Genomic DNA, 17,173 nt, shown 5'->3' with positions numbered 1-17,173 from the left:
CTATGTAGAGAGTAGAATGAAGGACCTGAAATTTTAAAAAAGGAAGTTTGGTGAATTATGGCACCTACACATTGTCTAGATTATTTTCAACTCACTAGTATGGTTTGGAAAACCATACAGAAATAAACCTATTTAAGATATGCAATAATGTGAAGTGAAAACGCAGAACTCAAACTGGTGACATACAGCAATTACATTTTATAAGTATGTACACTTAAACTATGCTTTTAAAACCACAAGTATGAAAACATCCCACAAATACGCTCTTTTAAAAGAGAAGGGGAGCAACAAGGAACACGCACACGTAAAATGGTAGCAGCCCACTTGGAAGCGCAGCTAGGACGATCCACTCAGAGGCAAAGGCAGCAGCAAGGGAGGTTGCTGGGGGAGAAAGGGGTGGACTGAAGGTTGTGTCCCACTGGGCGGGGTTGCTTCCTGTCTGGTCATAGTACATGAAAAAACTTACGGGGCGGTGCGGTACATGGAAAGACAGGTGGGGCGGTGCGGTACATGGAAAGACCGGCGGGCGGTGCGGTACATGGAAAGACGGGCGGGGTGGTGCGGTACATGGAAAGACGTGCGGGGCGGTGCGGTACATGGAAAGACCGGCGGGCGGTGCGGTACATGGAAAGACGGGCGGGGCGGTGCGGTACATGGAAAGACGTGCGGGGCGGTGCAGTACATGGAAAGACGGGCGGGTGGTGCGGTACATGGAAAGACCGGCGGGCGGTGCGGTACACGGAAAGACGGGCGGGGCGGTGCGGTACACGGAAAGACGGGCGGGGCGGTGCAGTACATGGAAAGACGGGCGGGCGGTGCGGTACATGGAAAGACGGGCGGGCGGTGCGGTACATGGAAAGACGGGCGGTGCGGTACACGGAAAGACGGGCGGGGCGGTGCGGTACATGGAAAGACCGGCGGGCGGTGCGGTACATGGAAAGACGGGCGGGGCGGGGCGGTTCATGGAAAGACTTACCGGGCTGTGCATTCCCTTCACGCTTGGGGATTGAGGGCCTCTGAGCCAGTAGCCAGATGCTATGTATCATTCCGGACGCATTTTGTACTCCTTTCCTGGGTTTTTACATCTCAGAACGCGGGAGCCGAACAGGCCATATCCAACGTAACATTTTGGATGCCTGGAACTACTTTTCTTCAGGAAAGGGGTGGCACTTCCGAAAGCAGGAAATAGTTTCCGCCCTTGTGGGCGGTGCCTGCCTCAACCAATAGGAAATAGTTTCTGCCCTTTGGGGCGGTGCCTGCTTCAACCCACAGAAATAGTTCCCGCCATTTTGGACGGCGGCGTGTGGTAGAGGTCGGAAGCTAAGCCAAACCGCTGGTGAGTTCGGGTGTCTGACTTTTCCACAACATTTGGAAAGGACAGTGGAAAGTCTTTGACAACCCCGGAACGCTGAAGACGGTCGTCAGAAAAGGAGACGTCAGACATCTGAGACGTCAGATTCCCACCGGGAGTCAGAGAGCCGCCTGGGTCTGACTGGAAGTCATTGGCGCCAGCGTGGGAGCCCTGGGCTCCAGGCCCGCTGCCGGAGCAGTTCTAAGGTAGGCTCGCCTAGAAAACACAGCTTCACCACACTCGACTTGCTGAAGTGGTTGGAGGGATGGGCAAGGCGGCCTTAAGGGGACTTCTGGGTTGTACGTAGCCTTCCTGTGGCTTACACCTCTGTGTCCTTTTGTGTTTCCCCTTCCAGCTTGACGGTGGGTAGAGCTGCCCCCAAAACCGCCTGAGTACACTGGTTTTCTTAATCTTTGGCATCAACCGTGCACTCTGCCAGCCAGTTAAGAAAAAATGGCTTCTCAAAAGGACACCGACAGCCTTAGTTTCAAAGATGGTTCCCCCAACTGTGAATCTGCAGCTCAAGCTAAGGAACCAAATAATGCCGAGGAAAAGAAGTTCCAGAGACTAAGAGACAACCAGGGCTCCTGTCGGATTTACCAGCGAGCTATGGCGGGAGTCCTAGGAAACTCAATGTCTAACAGAAAGAGTGAGGCTGTCACTAGATCAAAAGTAAGCAGCATAGAGCTTGGTAAACCTAGAGCCCCTGCTATGCCTACAACCTCTGGTAAGGGTCCTAAGGCTCGAGGATGGCCTGGCATGGAACCTCCTGAGGCTGGGGCTGAGCACCCTAATGCTGGAGAAAATCCTGGCACGGAGCTTCCTGAGGATAGGAAAAAACATTCTCAGGCTATGGTAAACCCTGGAGTGGGGCACCGTAGACCTGGAGCTGCTCCACAACCTGAAAGGGCGCCCCCTAAGTCCGGGGCAGAGGCTCCTGAGCCTGGAAGGGAACCTCCAGCGCTCAGACCAGAGGCTCCTGAACCTGAAACAGCTGCTCCTAAGGCAGAAGGGGAGCATGCAAAACGTGAAGCCTGTCCAGAGCCTAGAGTTGTACGTCCAAAGATCAGAGAGGTGTGTCCGAAGATCAGAGAGGTGCGCCCAAAGGCTAACTCCGGATGGAAGGCAAGTCAATATCCATCCAGCATTGTCTCCTTTACTACTCAGGAAGGGTCATGCTCAAAGATGAGTGGATTTGATAAGGAGCCACTTGCTGACCAGAGGACAGTCATTCATGAGAGAAACTATCAATCCTTAAACTTGCAAGATGAGGATAACATAAGCTCAGTAATTGAAAAGCCTGAAAAGATGATTGAGGTCACCACCTCTTCAGAAAGTGACTGGCCTGATGTGCCTGAGGAGGAACTATTTTCACTGGGCCCCACAGTTGCTGCAGAGTTTCCAGTCCATGACAATGACCATGCCAGCTCCCCTGACAGCAGCGAGACCTCCAGAGCAGCCTTGGGGGGGACATTTACATCTGAGTTCCCCAAAGGTTATTCCTACTACTCGGTGAGCTCTGAAGAGACTGACATGCATATCCCCAGAATGGGTGAAGAATATAGACATCCTCATGTAACTTTACCCTCCAGACTTACAGAAGAGCTAACCATAACAGAAGGTTTCACTGATACCCACTGTCACTTGGACATGCTGTATGCCAAGCTATCCTTCAAAGGAAACTTTAGCACATTCAGGCAAGTTTATTCCCACACCTTCCCTAATGAGTTTGAGGGCTGCATTACTGATTACTGTGATCCTCGTACCCTAGAATACAACAATTGGGAAGAGCATTTGAAAGATGACATGATTTGGGGGGCATTTGGTTGTCACCCTCATTTTGCATGTTACTACACAGATGATCAGGAAAGACGCATCTTGCATGCCTTAAGGCACCCTAAGACTATAGCCTTTGGGGAGATGGGGTTAGATTATTCTTACAAGTGCCACACACCAATTCCAAAGCAGATGAGGGTATTTGAGAGGCAGCTACAGCTGGCAGTGTCTCTCCAGAAGCCAGTGGTGATTCACTGCCGAAATGCTGACAAAGATCTGCTGGCCATCTTGAAAAGGTATGTGCCCCACGACTACAAGATCCACAGGCACTGTTTTACTAGTGATTACCAAGTCATTCAACCCATGCTGGAATACTTTACAAATATGTATGTAGGCTTCACAGCACTTGTAACTTACACCTCTTCTTGGAAGATCCAAGACTCTGTGAGGAAAATACCACTGGAAAGGCTGCTGGTTGAAAGTGATGCTCCTTACTTTGTGCCTCGGGGTGTTTCTAGGGCTGCTTGCCGGTATTCTCACCCAGGCATGGCCATGCATGCAATAAGGGAAATTGCCAAAGTCAGAAATGAGCCTGTTACTCACATCCTGACTGCCTTACGTGAGAACACCAGGCGCATCTACAATATTTAATCAAAGAGGGTCACAGTCAGGTGGCAGTGAGGAGACCAGCAGCCTGACAAAACAACAAATGTGAACTCCATCTGTGTCCCCAATCAAGAATGTGTTCAGAATTCCATCAAGACTGAAGAAACTCGGATAAGATGTCACCATCGAAACCTCTTTATAAGACTGCTACTTCTGGGTGTTATCATGGAGTGCAGGAGAAGGACTGCCAGAAGCCTTTCATGATATTAACGTGTTTTCCCATCAAGCCAAAAAGTCAGTAAAGGAAACAGCAGTTGGAAAAACGTCATGGTCGTTAAAATGGTTAAAGTGCAGTTATTTTTTCATAAAATACTTATATTGTAGGAATTATATAATGATTGTACTCCTTGAAGCTTTATCTAAAAGGAAAGCATTGTAGATAACTGGCTTGTTAACAGGACATCCCAAGGAGGCTGTGGAAGTGATTGAAGGGATTAAGAGCCAACTAGTGTTATGTGTTAACCACTGATAGGAGTCTCAAATCTAAGCTAATTTCATTTGTACTCAGTAGTCTGAATACAGAAAAATAGTTGGCTTTTTCACTATTAGGTCTCATTTTAAGTCACCTCCACAGAGACATCCTCCTTGACCACCAACCTAGAACAAAATCCCATTTCAGTCGCATCATAGCAACTATCCATGGCTGAGATTCTGTTGTTCATATACTTGTATATTCATAGTTGATCCCCACCCCCACTAGTTTTTGGTTTACAGAGTTGTTAGTCTCATTCACTAGTTAATCCCCAATGTTAGGATAATGCCAATGCAGCAAGGAAAACCTACTTGACTTGGTAGAAGAATAAATAACTGACTTTAGTAGCACTTGGGATGTTAATGATAATATGTGGAAAGGAAGGTGATATTAGGAAGAATAGAAAATAAACAATTACATCCCCTCCAAAAGACAAGACAAAGATTTAAAGTCATCTATACACTGTGAGACGCCAAAAGTCCAACCTTACCAGGAAATTGACAGTGCACACTTCCCATAAATAACAAGGGTGTATTATACATTTTCCCATTGATAAGAATTTAGTCTTGCCGGGCGTGGTGGCGCACGCCTTTAATCCCAGCACTCGGGAGGCAGAGGTAGGAGGATCACTGTGAGTTCGAGGCCACCCTGAGGCTCCATAGTGAATTCCAGGTCAGCCTGGGCTAGAGGGAGACCCTACCTCGTAACCACCCCGCCCCTCAAAAAAGAATTTAATCTTTTGAGAAGTTTAAGTGTAAATAAGCTATAGTGTTTCTTTCCCTTTAGTTGGAAAACAGAAGAATGAGAAGGCATAATTTTATTGTATTTTTTGAGACAAAAGCTTGAAACATTGAAGTAAGCAGCTTTTCCCAGTTTTATGTACCTTGTTCAAAGTATTCCTTTAGGACCTTTAGGATACTTTAAAAACTGGTGTTGTGGGCATATATTAGGAAATTACTGTGTTGTAGCACATTCCATGTTCATGTGTTCATGTTGATGTGTTTGGTTTATGTACATTGTTAAAATTATTCCTTAACCTATGGGGTCCTTGAGCCTTTAAAATATTTTAAAAACTGGTGGTGTGGGCATATATTAGGAAACTACTGTGTTGTATAACATTCTTTTCATGTGTTTGTTTTGAATTTTGGGATCTCAAAGTCCTTTGATAAATATGCACCAGCCATGATTAGGCACAGAGAGATATTTCTCAACAACTTAAGAGTAAGATGATGATGTGCAAGTCAAGCTGGAGCTCTTTAGAACCACCAGCATGGGAAGTGCCATCTCAGTCACACACTCATGGTTACAATGCACTTGCTATATTCTGTGCATCTCTCTACTTGTCACATTTTAATACGTTTTGTCACTTAACTTTCTTGGTAAGTTCTATGAAAGAAAAATGTCATCCTAACTGCCTACCAAAGTGATACTTTAGGAATGTAAAAGACAAATTTGAACGTCAAATTACATTTTGAACCTCGGGTGTGAGGCTCAGTAGTAGATCACTTACCTACCTAGCACTTGAAAGGCCAGGTTCCATCCCTGGCACCACAATGTGTACATTTAGAAGTCTACATCCAACAAGATCTACACACGAATAGAATGTCATGTGTTTCTAAATGATCATCCTACAGGAAAAATACCTTTTCTAATGTGTTTTTCTCCCCACGTTTTTATAACATGTGCATGTACTCTGTTCTGCAATGCTAATATTCAGGAGAACACTTCCCCATAGTTGAACTTCTATTTCTTTAAGAATGGGAGTGGGAATGAACAGTATAGTCCTAAGTGGCTTAAATCAAATATCACAAGCTTCAATTAGGTAGTCCATGAATAAGTGGTAAGGAACACTTAACCTATGCATGTTACCAACAAAAATATAAAAACACCTTTACATGCCAAATGTGTGAGATTTAAGGCATTTTGTGAGTAGTTTTCTGCTTAAGTGGCAGATACTCTGTTGAACCTTAAAAAATTATCATGTAGCATGCATCTCTCTATATGGCATGTGCTCTCCTATTCTGGAGGTATGAGATCCATAATAACAATTGGTGATTCCTAGGCTGTTAAGTAGTTTGGAATCACCAGATCTAACAGACTCCTTATAGTCCTTTCATGGCTCACCAACATTTTGCTGCACTTAAAATTTAAAAAGGAAATAAAACCAGAAAGGCAGCTAGCTAATCTCTATATTTAAAGTTCATAGGGAGCAAAGTACTACTTTGTCGTAGGAGATAGATTTTGTTTTTGCAATTTGTCTGGATTCATCTCTAACTTGAAAATGTCTATTTGCTTATTGTAGAACCATTAGGACTCCCAGTGAGAAGAACAGGAAGAAAACAATAGCTCATCTGTTACAGGCAATCACTTCAGTTTTTACAGTGGATCTTTGGGCAGTTTTCTCTAGTATTTTTATAGTTATTGACCAATTCCAATTCCTTAGGCAATTTTGTTATAACTACAGTATTCATTCCACTGAAAAAGTAACATAAGCTGTGTGTTTTACTTCTCCTACGGTTGTGATTTCAATATAGTATTTCCTGTATTTTTGTTTTCATGAGCAAACAAGTTAGACATAGGTTCTGTTGGTTTTAAACAGTCAATTTGTACATTGCTTTTTATTACTCAAATCTCTCCTTTTTATTGATTGGTATTTGGTTTTTAAATGTACTTTTTTCTTTGCACTGTGATGTATCTTACTTGCTTTCTCTCATGTCTAAATCTATATAGTTACTTTTGCCTGTAGTTTTAACTGTTGCATTCATATTTTTTCATAAAGTTACTTTCCCTTCTGTGAAAACTAATACCTAGTGCTTTACAATATGTGATAGTAGAGAGGAACACGAAAATGTGTCCCATGTCTAGTCCCTACAACCCACTGTTGATGGTACTACTCATATAGCTATAAGAGGTTTGATTATTTTTACCTAGCTTGTTTCTCTTATTATAAAAAGGAGTTTATATCCATGTTTAGCTAACAATTTATATGCCACAAGTCTCTCAACATTGAGTAATATGAGATGTTAATATTCTGCTGGATTTTTAAAATTTTATTTCTTTCATTAATAATACTGGTTTTTGTTTTCAAAGCAGTCTCATTCTAGCACAGGCTGTCCTTGAAACTACTCTGTAGCCTTGGGCCTCCCATTTATGATGATTTTGCTATCTCAGCCTCCCAAATGCTGGGTATAAAGGTGTATGCCACCATGTCAGCTTCATATTTTTTCCTAATTTTTTTTAAGACAAGGCTTGCCATATATCCTAGATCCTAGACTGGCCTTGAACTCTAGGTCCTCCTGTCTAAGCCTCCCAACTGTGGAGATTACAGGCATGTGTTACACTGCACTTCAGTTCTTAAAACAGCTTTAAAAAACACAAAGTATGAATACTTTTAAAGCAGAGTTAAAGGAAGAGCAGTATATATATCATAAAGATATATAAAGAAAAATGAAACAAACTCAAGATTGGTTTCTCTTAAATAATAAACTTTAACAATTACAGTATTATTTTAAATATAAGCCCAAGTAATTCATAACTCAAAACCAACTGAAACCATAGATCATGGGTTTCCTGTTTTTTGTCATGTTTTTCTTTTTTGTCCTTAAGTTCCATTTGGGGTCCATTCTCTTATCTTTCAATATATAGTTAAAATGCATTTTATCTTTCAATAAATAATTAAAATGTTTACATTGTTTTCATCTTTATTTTATATTTCATAATTCCTTATTGCATGTTCCTTTGTAGATGAACTATTTGTTATATTTATTTCTAAAATATCTCTTCAAGCAGCCACCCAGGAAAAGCATGCCACTTGCATGTTTATAAGTTTGTAACTGAGGTCATTATCAACTGCTTTCACTAGTGAATAATACATTGCATGAATATAGAATTTATGGGTCACAACCATTTTCCCCTCAAAGGTTACACACATTGCTTCATTGCCTTCTGACATTTAATATTGCAATTTCTCCTTTGAGAGTGTAAACACTTTCTTTATCAGGGTGTTTGATCATTGCGTTTACTACTTTCAAACTTAACATAAAATTTACAAGGATATGTCAAATTACTGGTCTTTTAAAAGAATTTGATAGAGTGCTCAACTGTCAGATCTAGGTCTTTATGTAATTCAGAAAATTGCGTTATAAATGGCTGCATGACAGCATCCCAGCTGTCCAAACTTTCATTATCTTGTTTCTTTAATGATTCTTTTTTCCTCTGCATTTTGGAAGATTTTCTCAATTTTACCTTGCTATTACCCTTATCACTCTATTTTGTCTTATTACATTTCCCTTTAACCAGAAGAAAATACAAAGCATGAGATGAAAATAATTTGTCTTTTAGAGAAAACATAATTTTTGAAATAAGTTTTTGTTCTTTCTTTGCCACTTGAACACCATATTCAGTGCCTTGAGAATATTGATATTGAGATTCTTTGCTCATTCTTTAACATAGAGTTGATTTTCCCCTAAATAGGATGGGGTTTCTCACTCCCGTTAAGTTCTACCCTTAATACTCTTAACACTCCTCTCTGAGTGTGGGTGACACAAATTTACGTGTAACATGGTAAGAGAAGTAGGAAAGGGAGTTATGGGTAGTCCTGAGAAAGAAAACCCTTTCTTATAGTTTCCCATAGAAACAGTTTATACACTGACCTGACCTCTACTCCAGGAACAGTGGCTAATCCCTTGTACCACTATGTGTGGTGTCACATAATAGCCCCAATGCAGGGTCAGCCTCAACCTTGATTGGACTGTTCGTAGCCTAGAGGCCCTCATAAACCATCAACACTTAAGTAACTTAAGGATAAAAGTCCCTGCGTGGGGTCCTAACTTCTAATTTAATTCTTTTCATTTTCTCAGGAAGTGAAATTGTAGGTTGGTTTTGGTATATTCTTTCAATGCAATCCCGTCTACACTCACATGTCAGGTACAAATGTTGGCACCAAAAGATGAAGCCCCACCACAGCCTCCAACACTAATATATTCTCTTTGCTGTCTTCTTGGTACACACTGTGTGTGTGTGTGTGTGTGTGTGTGTGTGTGTGTGTTATATGTGGTGTTTGTATTTAGTATGGGGTATGCACGCATGTGTAGGGCATGGGTTAAGACACAAATGTTACTTAGTTTAAGATGAAATTTATCTGCACAAATAGTTCATTGGTTAGCCTTTCAGCCAAAATTAGGAAATCAGCACTTGCTAACCACAGGATAATGCATCACCATATGAAGGATTAAATAAGTTGCATATGTTGTTTAATAGCTTTGAGAAGAAAAAAATGTCATAAATAACAGTTATACAAGTACTGAATAATATATAAATCAATATAGGATGCAAAGTTGTTACAAAATTGAAAATGCTGTCAAACTTATATGAAAATATTCTTCATATCTTTATGAATCTACTGAGCAAGACCATTAAAAGCATGTGATATTAGTAAGAAAAGAAGTTAAGACCGATTGCTTAAAATCAGCTTTCTGAAAAATAATATTAGGACTAAAACAGGGGGACCAACCCATCCAGAGAAATCACATTACTAACCAGTAAGTTTCAAGAACTGGCATTTTCAGTATAGCTCTAAATATGCCCATTTTCAGAACCTGCATTTGTACCTTCATATCATATACAATAAAAATGGCACCTACAATATAAAAATATTGTATTTATATAATATATGTATTATTCCTTTCTATATACTCATTATACACACATACAAATTTTTACACTGATTATATATACATATATAAAAGCAGAAGAAGTCAAGGAAAAGAAATACCATATCTAAATTTGGTCTATATAAAGTACTTTGATATAAAATGCACTTCCTGTTCTCGAAACAATTTATTCTTTAATTCTACTAGTCACCCAATAAATTGGACCACCCAGCCATAGTGATTACCCTATTGGACCCAAAGTGCATCAACAGCTAAGTCTCAGTATGAACATTTGATGTGGAAGTTTGCTTTACTGAAACAAAATAACATAAACCAATACAGTATAATACCTGATAAATTCAAAGCTTAAGGATACATACAACATTGTAGTACAATCACTCTAACTACAATATTATACAGTCCAGTAAAGGGAATAAGACAATTTCTAAATAACTGCAAAGTAGCATATGATAACATTCAGGTCATTAAAACTACCATGAAGATAAAGCTAAATGCCTGACATGTCAACCACTGTGCTAGCTAAGCCTAATTCAAAACTAAATCAATGGGTAGAGAGATGGCTTAGCAGTTAAGGTGCTTGCCTGTGAAACCTAAGGACCTATGTTCAACTTTAAAGTTCCCACGTAAGCCAGACACACAAAGGTGAGGCAAGTGCAAGGTCACACATATCCACTAGGAGGCAAAAGCATCTGGAGTTCAATTTCAGTGGCTGAGGCCCTGGTATGCCAATTCTCTCTCTCTCTCTCTCTCTCTCTCTTTCTCTCTAAAATATTTTTTAAAAACCCTAAATCAAAGTAGCCAATACTAATTGCTTTCATATTTTTTTGGGCGGTGGAGGACTGGGGCAGAGTCTGACTGCATAGCCCAGGCTGTCCTAGAATTTACCATCCCACTTTAGCTTCCCAGGTGCTAGAATTATAGTCATGTACCACCACATCCAGCTGATTAGGTACTTATAATGGATAATATAATATGTCAAACACTGGTATACTCTTTATCTCATTTACCCCTATAAAGTAGAAGTAGGTTAATGTTGTACTTCTCTTGCAGACAAAGTCAAAGTTGGAAGGATATATAATTACCCAAGGTCTTAAGGTAAAATAATAGAACAACTGGGATGAGAACTAGGGATGATAACTCAAGCTTCCCAGGCTAAGAGGCCACACACTTAGTCACATTTCCTGAATTGTCACAACATCCCCAATCATTCTTGCTCAAGTGGAGGACATGGAATAATGGAGTCAGGGGGGGGGGGGGGGCGTTAAAAAGAAGGAAGTGCCAACTCAAAGCATCACAGCAGAGGTGGTATGCATTATGGATCTTCAATGGGCCAAAAGATGAAGCAAGTGACCAGTGAGGAGGAACCTTCTCTGTAAAGGAAACAACATGGACAAGGTTCTGAGAGCATGAGCATGTTCTGTTTGTGGGGAGCTGCAAGTCACCAGAAGTTCTGTGTACCTATATTTGAATAGGGAGAGGGTAGCAGAAGAGAGAGACTAGGAAGCTACCAAAAGAAAAGTGATCCATAGGCCATACAAAAGCGGCCAAAGGTTTATAACATTAACTGCAGCAGAGTGGGCAGTGGGAAAATGCAGGTTTAAGACAGGGATGCCACTCACCTTGGGTGAAAGATAAGGAACTAGGACAACAATGGTGGTATTGGAGAGAGGGAAACTCATGAAGAGAAATTTCAGAGATGACAAGACAGGAGGGTCAACTGATGGCCCAGAGAGAAGGGGTCATGATGGGTCCAGTATTTCTATTTAAGTGTGTGTGTGTGTGTGTGTGTGTGTGTGTGTGTGTGTGTGTAGGTATATGGTGTATTTTTATTGGCATATGCATATGGAGGTCAGAAGACAAACTGGGAGTGTTTACCCTCTCCTGTCACCTTCTTTTTGAGAAAGCCTGATTGGCCCAACAAACTTCTACAATCTCCTAGCTCCACTTCATTTGCCATTGGAATCCCACTTTATGTCTGGCTATACATGGCTGCTAGGGGATGTAACTTGGGCTGGCAGGCTTATAAGTAAGTGCCTTCAATCAACAAGCAATCTTGCCAGCCTCTCCTCCTCCTCACAATTTGTTTAATCAGAAACATCTATTTAGTGAGTTAAAGCTCATCTGTAATTCAACTCCGTGTCATGCAATTTTAGCACAGTAGTATCTGTAGTGTAAAGGTCTAGCTATTAACAGCAATTAAAAGGCTGTCTTACTACATTAATATTTGAGGTAAAATATAAAAATGATATATTTTATGCTCCATATCTATATTTTCCCAAAATGTCCCTTTGCTCTCTGATTTTCAAAGCTATTAACATGATCAGGTCTATGATTTCTCCCTTATTCCTTTCTCCTTTCCTTTCCCATTTTCCCATTTTCTGTATTGCATAAAGCCTGAGAATCTGACAGTAAAATTTTGAGAAGAATCCTCAGAGGATAAAGGTGGGGGTAAATGCAAAGTTTTATTCAGCAGGCAGTGAAGAGCAAAAAAAGGGGGGGGGAACATGGGAATAGTCAGTCTCAGAGTCCCCCAATCCCCACTTCCAAACTGAGATATTTCTTCAAAGGGCCTGTTCCTCTACACTTCAGGGACCCAGACAACCTTGTTCCTTGAACTCCTACCTCCACCAGCCATCTCCCACTGGCTAGTCCCCCATGTACCAAAAGGCATAAAAGCCTTTCTTCCACCAGTTTTGCTCTTTTTTTCTATCTCTTTTGACCCTCTGGTGCATATATTTCTGTCCTTTCTTCCTGCTCAAGTCCATACCTTCCCTTATCTTTATTTCTCATTTCTCTTTCTCTCTTTCAGGCTGTTTCCCATTCTCTCTCCCTCTCTTTCCTTTTTTTAAAAAATTTTCATTTATTTATTTGAGAGCGACAGACAGAGAGAAAGACAGATAGAGGGAGAGAGAGAGAATGGGCGCGCCAGGGCTTCCAGCCTCTGCAAACGAACTCCAGATGCGTGCACCCCCTTGTGCATCTGGCTAACGTGGGACCTGGGGAACCGAGCCTCGAACCGGGGTCCTTAGGCTTCACAGGCAAGTGCTTAACCGCTAAGCCATCTCTCCAGCCCCCTCTATTTCCTTTGAACTTCCCCCTTGGTATACCCTCATCTAATCCTCCCTGGTCCCTGATGGCATTTCCTTCCAGCCACAAACACTTACAGGGCCCTCTCTCTCAACTTTCTCTTGTCCACCTCCTTCTCCATCTACAGCTGGTCAGATTTGTTCTCTCACAAAGCCACAAGTCTCAGCCAATTCCCACTTCAAGCCAGCTTCCTTTCACCTCGTCTCCCCTAGCTTCAAAGCTAAGTCACCATCAGCATTCTACAGTCAACATCTGAACTGATACATGCTGGCGCCTGCAGATCCCCACACCTGCACACGGGCTCCTCTCCCTAAACTTTCCCCTCCCCTTCCCTTTCTTTCTTTTCCGTCTCTCTTTTAATGCTACAAAGCTGCCCTTATTTAGGACAGATTAATAAAGCACTTTGATACGTAACACCCACGTTTCTGTCTCCAGCACTGCTTCTCGGACCTTCCACCAAAACACCTGACTCCTGTCTTAATAACACTGCCATTATAGATCAGTGAAAATGAAACCTTTGGCTAATGAAGCTGACTGTAAAGGACACTACACACAGGGTTTTTTTGTTGTTGTTGTGTTTTGTTTTGAAGTATTTTGAATGCAGTATATTTGAAACATAAATGTTAAAATCACTGACTTCGAAAACTGTGTGAAACAAATCAAACCCATAACAAAATAAGACAGAGGCAAAAGATGAGAACTTCCATGACTCTCTACTATGAACTGGACACTTGCCAAGCATTGTCCACTTGATGTTCAAGACAACTTTAAAGAGAACTGAGAACAAAGGTGAAAAGCATGGCCAAGGTGGAATAGGTAGCAAATGGTAAATTTAGGTTCTAAATCCCAGTTTAACTAAATCAAAAGTCTACAGTGGAGAATGTCCTTCAAGTGACATACTACAAGAGGCTCATGTCCCCAAAAGACATCCCAACCACTGTACATGGAGTCAGGGTTTATAGTCACTATTTTGCTATTACTCACTATCGGGATTACAAATAGGTAACTTTACTGAGGAAAACCAGAGGAAAGATAGCTTTTTATAGGCATTCATCATGGACTAAGGCCCTAGGAGAACACCAATGCTACCTTTGCCAGGACTGCACCCAAATCGATCCAGTCTCATTCCAGTTGGCTGTAAGCAACACCTCCAGGCAAAAACTTCGTGCTTCTTCCTCAGCTCAGCACACGTGGGTGGGCTGGCCCCTTCTGGGTTCGGCTTTGAATCCATGAAGCTACCAGGTCTCTCCCGTACACACCTGAATCTGATGGCAATGCTCATCCTAATTGGATGTCTGACCCATATAAATGGGCCTGGTATGTTTGTATAAATCTCTCTATTGGATATTCAGTGTCCTGGCACCCGAATCTCCTGATTACTGCTTTGGTAAGTGTTGCAGTCAGGTTTGCATTGTTGGTAGAAATCATCTAACCAAGAGCAGCTTGTGGGTAAAAGAGGTTTATTTTGGCTTATAGCCTCAAGGGGAAGCTCCAGGATGACAGGGAAAACAATGGCATGAACACCCGCTGGCCAGTATAAGGTGAACAATTGCAACAAGAGAGTGTGCCAAACACTGGCTTGGGGAAACTGGCTATAACACCCATAAGACCACCCCCAACAATACACTCCCTTCAGGAGGCATTAATTCCCAAATCTCCATCAGCTGGGAACCTAGCATTAAGAATACCTAAGTTTATGGGGGACACCTGAATCAAACCACCACAGTAAGCTCTACTCCCTTCCAAGTTTGGCTAGGAAAGGGGTGGATTTCTTATTTGCCTGAGCATTTTCCCTGCTTATTTTCTTTTCTTTTCTTTTTTTGGTTTTTCTTGGTTTTTCGAGGTAGGGTCTCACTCTGGTCCAGGCTGACCTGGAATTAACTCTGTCATCTCAGGGTGGCCTTGAACTCATGGCAATCCTCCTACCTCTGCCTCCCAAGTGCTGGGATTAAAGGCGTGCGCCACCACGCCCAGCTCCTGCTTATTTTCTACATGTGTTTTGTCTTGGATGCTTTCTTGCTTTGCTACATTTCTTTCTCATTCTCTCTTTCAACCTTGAGTCCCTGATTATCCAATCTCTTAGCTTTTCCTGACTCCCTATGTGAAGGTGAAGGGCTTGCAATCTTGTGCCTTGATTCGTGTGTGTGTGTGTGTGTGTTTCTTCTGACTTTTGGCCTGGGCTCTCATGCTTTTCCTTCTGCATGTACTTGTTTGTGTCTTTTCTAGAGGCTTTTTCCAGGACATCTCACTGTGAAGGAGATTTTCTCCAACCCCCTTTCCTTTTCTAGCTGGGCAAGGAGGACAATTCCTCTGGCTTGAGTGTTCCCGCTAATCTTCCCCTGGATTCTTGATGCTCCCCCAAACAAACCTCATAATACATAATTTATGCTTCTCCAACTCTGTGTTTTTTTTTTCAATTCTTTGCAAAACTGGATAAGGCCCCACAAGTTGGGATTCATAGGTGTAGGAACTCCAGCATCTTTATCAAATCTCTCCCTGTGTGGGGTTCCCCGGAGGGGTCCCCGCTCAGGGCTGTCTACGGGACCCCAAGAACACTCACGCAGGACGCTCTCAATGCAAACCGCACGAGGTTTATTGAATCCGATGCATCGGGGCTCAACACAGATTCCTCTCGCAGGAGGGGTGAAGAGCCCCTAGCCACGTGTTTGGTCAGCTTATAAAGGCTGAAAACTATAGGTATGCAGAGTCATAGGGGCTTTTCAGCCGTGGGTTCCCCTGATTGGGTGGGGCCCACGAGGTGGGCTCGTGAGCGTCCCTCTGATTGGGTAGGGCGTACAAAGGGCCAGGTCCTCATGGTATACTTTTTACAAAATGGAAGTAGTTGCATACTTTTTACAAAATGGAGGCAGTTGCAAAATGGCAGTTCTGTGATTCAGTGCAGTAGCAAGCAAGCCATATTACAGAAGCTTAAAAAGGCAAGTTAGCAAAGCAGCTAGAAAACAGAGCAGCAGAAATAAGGCAACTTTTATCCTTTCATTTCCCCCTTTTCTTTGTCATAATTCCAATCATGGAATTTCAGTTTCTGCAAGAGACTGGTACTGTTGTTTAAGTATCATGACTTGGACAGTGCTGATCCTTTCTCTAATAAAGGTAACTAATCTATTTATTATGCATGGACCAAAGGTGAAGAGGAGAATTAAGATGATAAGTGGCCCTAGCAAGGTGGAGATCAAAGTAGTCATCCAGGGGGACCTGGTGAACCAAGATTCATACCAAGACTGGTTCTGTTGTCTCTCCCGTTTGCATTGTTCTAGGCTTCCTCGTACTTTCTGCAAGCTGTTTTCTACTAATCCTGTCTTGTCTGCATAGAAGCAGCACTCTTCTTTTAGAGCTGCACAGAGTCCCCCCTGTTGTAAAAATAATAAATCTAGGCCTCTTCTATTCTGTAACACAACCTCTGAAAGTGAGAAACCGAGTTCTTTAGGCTCTGCACTCCTGACTGTAACTCTTGTAGATCCTTGTCTATTGCTAAGCTGAGTGGTTGGAGGTGACAAGGGAAGCTATGCTGGTGCCTGCTCCTGCAACACCCAACCCCATTATTAAGGGTCGAGATGGGGGGTTGTCTTGTTCTTTTGGCAGGTCAGCGGCAGATGTTTCTTCTGTGCGAGGCGATGGTAGTAACCAGCTTGATTGCAGAATCTACCTGACTCTTAATGAAACTGGTTAGTCGTCTGAAGTCTGAAGTCCCAGGGGCCAAAGGAGATAAGCAAAAGTAATCCAAGAAAAGGGCCTAAAAGACTGGGAAGCAAAGTAGTTAGCCAGGGAGATGTGGAAAACCAATTTTTCCTCTAGATTTTTTTTTTAACTTTATCAAGGCTATTTTGTATTAGCCCAGTCTTATCTAAGTAAAACAACATTCTTCTTTGAGGGCTACACAGAGTCCCCCTTCCTTTAAGAATACCAAATCTAGCCCTCTCCGGTTTTGAAGTACAACCTCAGAGAGCAAGGCCAAAGAATCTTTGAGATCTTGTATCCCCTCATGTATGAGGTTAAGATCTCTGTCCACTAAGGCACTGAGTTGTGAAAAATGCTATTGGGAGGTTACCAGCGAGGCAATGCCTGTTCTTGCTCCCACAACACCAAGTCCCAGGAGCACAGTCAGGGTGAGGGCAGTTAAAGGCTCTCTAT

At 42.2% G+C, this 17,173-nt stretch overlaps 1 protein-coding gene across 1 annotated transcript; it reads left to right on the top strand.

Annotated features, from left to right (window-relative positions):
* Positions 1 to 1,339: 1,339 nt before the first annotated feature.
* Positions 1,340 to 3,778, top strand: LOC123456515 (putative deoxyribonuclease TATDN2). The gene is made up of 2 exons (XM_045139855.1): positions 1,340 to 1,557; positions 1,707 to 3,778. Exon 2 carries the CDS (start codon positions 1,805 to 1,807, stop codon positions 3,776 to 3,778), a length of 1,974 nt encoding a protein of 657 aa, XP_044995790.1. The 5' UTR covers positions 1,340 to 1,557; positions 1,707 to 1,804.
* The last annotated feature ends 13,395 nt before the right edge of the window (positions 3,779 to 17,173 follow it).

The sequence above is a fragment of the Jaculus jaculus genome, chromosome X, assembly GCF_020740685.1.
Source record: "Jaculus jaculus isolate mJacJac1 chromosome X, mJacJac1.mat.Y.cur, whole genome shotgun sequence".
Lineage (NCBI taxonomy): Eukaryota > Metazoa > Chordata > Mammalia > Rodentia > Dipodidae > Jaculus > Jaculus jaculus.
This window is presented reverse-complemented; position numbering and strand designations above follow the sequence as displayed.